This window comes from Octopus sinensis, unplaced genomic scaffold (assembly GCF_006345805.1).
Source record: "Octopus sinensis unplaced genomic scaffold, ASM634580v1 Contig15899, whole genome shotgun sequence".
Lineage (NCBI taxonomy): Eukaryota > Metazoa > Mollusca > Cephalopoda > Octopoda > Octopodidae > Octopus > Octopus sinensis.
This window is the reverse complement of record NW_021833989.1, coordinates 23093-30399: the sequence shown is the minus strand read 5'-3', so window position 1 is coordinate 30399 and position 7307 is coordinate 23093. Positions and strand designations below refer to the sequence as shown.

Here is a 7307-nt window from a genome sequence, read left to right as displayed (position 1 = left end):
TTTAAGTTCACGCTAATCCAGGCCCTCTTTAGATAGGAGACTTTTCCCAGAGAGACACGACTGGCATTCAGTGTCTGCCATAGCGTTGTAACGGATAGCTTGGGTCGGTCGTGAAAGGGAACTGGCGAAACCCGATGCTTGCGTCGGCATGAATAGAGGCAGTGACGAACGGATGGGCGTTAGACCCTTGCCGGATGCAGTTTATTCCCCATCCAGCAATTATCCTGTTTGTCGCTCTGCCAGACTCGCAAAGACTTTCACAAAAGCATGACGCACAAATGTCACATTGCCCCTTTATCGTCACATCATCAATATTGATTAATTGTCTCTAACACTAATTATCGTATTTTCGTTAACCATTTAATACATATTATCAGTCTTCTTTGCTTCCCTCTTGGGGAGGGAATAGAGGATTACAACTAAACATACATATATTATCATTTATTACATTACATTCAATTAGCCATACCTTATTCGTTTCATTATCCACCATGTTTTCCTTCACGTTTCAGGTATACTAAGGAGTTTTTTCATTGCTTCAATCTGTGTACATAAAGTGTTTGTGAAAGCAAACAGTTTTCAAACTTATTTACTGATGAGTTTCTTCTTATAACTAAATCACTAACAGAACTAGATAACAAATTTCTCTTATGTAAGCAATGTCTAGAATCAAGAGGCCATTGAATTAACCTACCCAAAATCAAAGTCTTAGTAAGTAGGAAAGCAGAAAAATCGTAAAGCCCTTCAGGTAGATGGCCCTACTCAATTTGAAGGAAACGGGTAGGTAGATGTACTCAGTGTAACACATAATAGGTGTTGAAATATCAGAGGAAGGTAAACTGGGAAAATACATTTTGTATGTGGAAGGTGCACATGTACAATAAACACTAAAAATGTACAGAAAATGGACTTCATCAAATGCCAGAGGTGTACGATAGAGATCGTTGAGTAAAAAAGTCAGTAGCAGAGGTGGATGAATCAGAGTGTGGCTGCAAAAATAAAGATAGGCTGAGCAAATTCAGGGAGCTCGTTCCTTTGTTTGGTAACTAAGGGACTCTCCTTCAGAGTGAAAGGCAGATTTATGATGCCTGTGCAGACAGCTATGCTACATGGCAGTTAAACATGGGCTGTGACTGCAGAGAACATGTATAGAATTGGAGAAAATTAAGCTAGCATGCTTCACTGGATGTGCAATATCAGTGTGCATGTACAACAAAATCTAAATGTTTTGAGAGAAAATTTAGGCATAAGAATCATCAGGTATAGTGTGCAAGAGAGACGATGAGCTGGTGTGGTCATGTGATGCATGTAGATGAGGACAGCTGTCTGGAGAAGTTCTGATCTCTAACAGTTGAGAGAAGCTGTGGAAGAAGTAGTTACTATATTTCTGACCAAATTACACCCCTTATGTGTTTCAATTAATTTCTAACATAATCATAAATTTAGTCTGGTTTAATTAAACAACTATAACTTTTTTATTTATCAATATATTAATCTGATTTTTGGAAGATAATTTAATGAAAGGTTCTCAACCAATTCTATACAATAACTTTGGTCACAAAGTGACTCTAATTGCAGGTAGATACAGGTACATTTAACAAAATATAAAATTATTAAAATTTTTGTTCAAACATCGCTATAGAAAATGGGTTATTAGCTAATATTCAATTAGGTATACAACAAAATTTTACTATAGAAGAGTTGTGCACATTACTGGATTCATCAGGTGAATTTAAACACACACAAGACAGGTGTACCATGAAGGTATAAGTAAATCAAAAGACTGGAATTTGTCTCTGAAGAAAACTAGAAAACAAAATAGACAGACACCATCAACTAGATTAAATAAGCTCTCCCACATACATAGATACACAGATACAATAATGCATAGATACATACATAAATACAATAATGATTTACAAAAGAAATTAATCAAAATTCGTCACCCACCTTACAGGTAAATTAAAATAACAAGTAAATTAAAATTACAGAAAGAAAAATAAAAACGAAGTAAATTTGAAAATATTTATAAAATCATATCACACATAGATACAAATCAAACAATATTCCTATCGTGAAAACTTCTAAAGCACCCTACTCGACATAATGCAACCTTGCAGAATGCACATTGGAAAGTTGTTTCAACAGCCCATCCACTAGGAGCTTTCCTTTTTAGATGCAGGCATTCGCGACACTGCTTTTTGCAACCCTCGATTTTTTCTAATTTATGGATATTGGCTGAATTCAGAGGGATATCCCTCTGGCAGGCTTTGCTTTTTCTCCCTACAGTTATTTTTTTTGAGGAATAACCAGCTCTTAGTTGCATTGCTACATCTGCTTGGAACCGCAGATGGTCGCATCGCTTCCGAGCCGGTCACGATTTGGTATATAGTATAAACACATTAGTAATACTCATGTTACTATATACCAAACCAGGTATCGCCACCATTTATTCCCCGGTCTGCCAACTGGATAGTAAGACATCATCTGATTCAGCTGATCTACACCACCTATGTACCTGTTATAATCGAGGTTCACAAACGGCATGCCATTTTCATCCACATGTGGCCGTGCACAGGTAGACAGAAAATTGATCTGCCTCTTATCTCTGTATGCGGTTGCTAGCAAATTTCCTTTCTGCCGTTGAATTATTTCACCTCTTTTTTTTTTAATTTTGCTTTTTTTATATCCAACAGCAGTCCTATTCTACAAGCGATCACTGTAGCACATGTATGTGTTGCCACAGTATCTAAATTCTCCGCAAGTTTGACCGAACTGAAAAATCGGTCAAAAAATAATATACGGCCCTGGTTATGGTATGGAAGTGATAAATTCAAGACCACATCGTACCCTAGGCCATGCTGACTTACATGATTGTCTCTTTTGCCTGTATAAAATTCAAATCCTGAGCAGTACCCAGTATTTGATTCGCAATTCTTCCAGACTTTGATCCACCATTTTGTGGGTTTTCCGGGCATGTACTTTCGGAAACGTACCCGGCCTTTATAGCCCACCATGCCCTCATCAATTGATAACCATCTCCCCGGTTTATAAACAGTTTTATATGTGTTTAGAACACAGTCGATAATGGGTCTTATTTTAAATAAGGGATCAAAGCCTGGTTCTCCACGTACTGGTGTACTGCTCGTGTCTCTTACATGCAAATATTGGGTCAATTTTAGAAATCGTGTCCTCGTCATTATACTTGAGACATACTTGTCTCCAAAGGGCTCATCGCTACTCCAGTAATTTGTTATTCTGGGTAACTTCCTGATACCCATAATAATATTAATGGCAAAATAGTCCTTCATTTCATTTAATGTTGTGGGAAACCACAAACTATCTTTTCTTTCACTTTGTTTACATTTTGCGTAACGGTTCGTTTCCGCCGTAATGAGTTCAAACAGACTCACTGGAAATAATAAAAAAAAATAGTCTATCGCTTTACTCTCCTGAGAAAGACTGTGGCTTGGTCCAGTTTCTTCAGAAAAATCACTAGAAGAAACAGTTTTTAAATTTTCACTCCATTCAGGAGCCAATACATCTTCATCGCTGTCGGAGTTCTCGGAATCACTGGTCTCACTATCGGAAAATGAAACATCGGATTCATTTTCAAATACCAAGTGCTTTTCTTTTTCAGTCATAGCGTGAGATTTATTAAGGTCTTCAGTAGAAAATACTTCGAATACTGAATCGCTGCTTCACAGAACGAAATTTGTATCCATTTTTTGTCAGAATTACAAATTTTAAAAATATAACAGGAAAAAATTTGGAAAAAAATCTCAAAAAATTCACGGAATCAAAATAACACGTCGATCGTTGTACAAAACTGTAGATGAATGTTTACGAAGTATAATTACGTGTTTTCGAGAATGTACTAACGAGATTTGCTCTGATATTTTTATTTAAATATGACTATGTCAATTCGGGCGGTTTGGTCACATTAACCAAAATTTTTTTCGGGCGGTTTGGTAACGAAAGGGTTAAGAAGGCAATTGGACAAGGTAGTAAAGCATGATCTTTGACTGTTGAAATTCACGGACGCAACGACTAATGACTGACACCTTTGGTGACATGTCATGCTTGAGAAGACAATATATTGTCTTTTATATACATGTATGGCCGTGTGATAAGCAGTTTGCTTACGAACCGCAATGTGCTGGGTTCAGTCCTACAGCATGGCACATTCGGCAAGTGTATTCAACTATACCCTCGAGCCGACCAAAGACTTCTGAGTGGAGTTGGTAGACGGAAAATGAAAGAACTCCGTCGCATATATGAATATAGGCGCAGGAAAGTAGTTTGCTTACGAACCACATATTTTCGGGTTCATTCCAACTGCCTGGCATCTTGTGCAATTGTCTACGACTATAGCCCCGGGTCGACCAAAGCCTTATCATTGGATTTGGTGTAAGGAAACTAAAATAATCCAATCGTATATATGTTGATATATATATATATTATATATATATATATAATATATATATATATGTGTGTGTGTGTGTGTGTGTGTGTGTGTCTGTGTTTGTCCCCAAACATCACTTCACAACTAATGCTAGTCTGTTTACGTCCCCGTAACTTAGAGGTTCAGCGAAAGAGACCGATAGAATAAGTACTAAGCCTACAAAGAATAGGTCCTGGGGTCGATATGCTCGACTAAATGTGGTGCTCCAGCATGGCCACAGTCAAATGACTGAAACAATTAAATGAGAGTAAAAGAGTAAATAGCGACAAAAGTCTATGACCTGTTCAGTTGGGAGATAGCAGAAAATATCTCCTACAGTTACTTCCCTAACATCATATAATACCTTTCATATTGTAATTTCTGTAATAGGTGTGTTCGTTTTACGCCTGCGAAAGGGGACAAGAGCATGCACACACCAACATACACATCCAAGTAATCTGCTGGTACCTTTAACAAATAAGCATTGACTAACTCATCACTTACATTTCATTAAACCCCACAAATATATAAAGTAATAATGTTATCTAGTACTACTCTTCGGAAATAATCAAGTTTCTTTTTTGTTTTATGTAATATATATGCGTGTGTGTGTATATACACGTATATCTGTATGTATATATATATATGTGTGTGTGTGTGTGTAAAGAGAGGGAGGAAGGGAATATCCTATCAGTCTTTCCATCTATACTTACACAAGTTACGAAATATCACTGGGGTAATTTTCGCCATGTCAAAGTAAATAAATCGAAAAGTAATTAACTTACCTTCGTATATTGATTGAAGAAATTAATTTTCCTTTCCGTTAAATAAATTTTAAAACAAAAAACTTTTTCCGTTCAATTTTTCCAGCGTCTTCAAACATGGCGCTTCGATTAATTATTGATTGCAATTTGCTACGTCACATTACTTTCGCATTCGTACCATACGAAATAACTGAATTAAGATTAATCAATAGGGAATAAAATCAGCAGAAAATACTTTAAAATGTTTTTTATTAAACTTTATTGAAACTTGAATTATATTCGCTGTGTAATCCGCTAATCATTACTGTCTTAATTGTAGAGTCGTTGTTTCGTATTAGGCAGAATACATATATCGACGTCATTTTCGTACCCTATACAAAATATGATTTATATATTTTTATGTATTATTCTCTATTGTAGAAATAAACTATTGATAGGATATTATAATTCATAACATTCTTTCCTAATGAACTAAAATTTAACCAAACAGACATATGATCAAAGGAATTTTGTAGCAAAATTACGTATTGTGCTCACATTATAAACACAACAACCATTGACTCCTTAAATCTCTGGATTATATATATATAATTGTATCTTTTTGTATACGCACATACTACAATGAGATAGGCGGGAACAGTTAACAACAAAGATTAATTGATAAATATCACTTGAAACAAAACAACTGAAGAATACACTGATAGGATTAAAGGTTTTTAGTTATCAACTCCAGTATTTATTTGTTTGGTATGTATATTTATTTCTGTTTATCAAACTGTTGAGTTACAGGATATATATATATATATATATATATATATATATATATATATATATATATATATATATATATGGATATATATGTGTGTGTATATATACATATACACACAAAAACCTTATGTTTTCTATATCCTAATGCTTACCAAAGCCTTGTGAGTGAATTTGGTAGATGGAAACTAAAAGGAGCCTACACGTTGACTATTGGCCATTTGTTTTTTTGTATTCTTCCGCCTTTTTCTTTTGGACTTTCCCATGTCCCTTGTTTCCCAAGAAGAGCTTTATTCGAAACGCAAAACAACCACTCTTTCCTTCTCTAAGCACCTTGTTAAAACCTCGCCTGTACCACGTCATTGCATTGTTGTTTTTTTCTTATTGCATTTTTCCTCCGTTTCTTTTTTTTTTTTTAACTATATGTGTGTCTGTGTGTGCCCCCCACCATCACCTGACAACTAGTGTTGGTGTGTTTATATCCCCGTAGCTTAATAGTTTGGCAAAAAGTGCCTTAAAAAGAAAATAAGTCCTGCCGTTGATTAGTTTGACAAAAATTCCTCAAGGTGCTGTTCCAACAAGGCTACAGTCTAATGGAGTGAAACAAGTAAGATAAAAGTTGTATTATAGTTATGTAGGTAATATATTATGTGTAGGGCATACCTACAAAACTGTGCCCACCACCAACTTTGTTTCCTCATAGCTTCCAATAAAATCGATATTTGTCATTGAAATTTTCAACAAATATGCTTCAGGCTGTTTGATTGGATTTTGTTATAAAAACTATTTTTTCCAAGGGTGAGAAGTTTTGGAAAATTCACATGAGTCAGCTTTTCTTCCTCATAACTTACAGAAAAATGGGTGTTTTTAATGAAAAATTATACAAATACATTTCAGATGGTGTAGATTATGCTTAGATCAAATTTTAATGTGAAAAATAAAATTGCTGGGCAAGTACACATACATACTAATATACATCACAATATTTGTTAGAAATTTCAAGTTTCATTTTGTAGATGTGTAATGTGTGTCAATATGATTGCATGCAAGTCCACCTTTTTCATTTTAAATTCTTATATAATAGTAAATTGTAATCTACACTATGTGGAAGGAAATTTGTAGAAAATTTCATTCAACAATACTCATTTTTCTGAAAGTTATGAGGAATATTGTCTTGTGTGAATTTTCCGAAACTCCTCTCCTCACCTTCAGAAAGAATTTTTTTCACATCAAATTCTGATATAATGATAATCTAAAGCATCTGAAGTGTATTTGCTGAAAATGTGGTTAAAAGAATATCCATTGTTCTATAAGTTATCAGGAGACAAAGTTGT

General features: G+C 34.9%; 1 protein-coding gene across 1 annotated transcript; it reads right to left on the bottom strand.

Annotated features, from left to right (window-relative positions):
* Positions 1-2870: 2870 nt before the first annotated feature.
* LOC118761636 (piggyBac transposable element-derived protein 4-like) lies at positions 2871-3200 on the bottom strand (the record flags this gene model as incomplete). Its single annotated transcript, XM_036499731.1, has 1 exon — positions 2871-3200. A coding segment is annotated over exon 1 (330 nt), but the record flags the coding sequence as incomplete, so codon positions are not given.
* Between the last annotated feature and the right edge of the window lie 4107 nt (positions 3201-7307).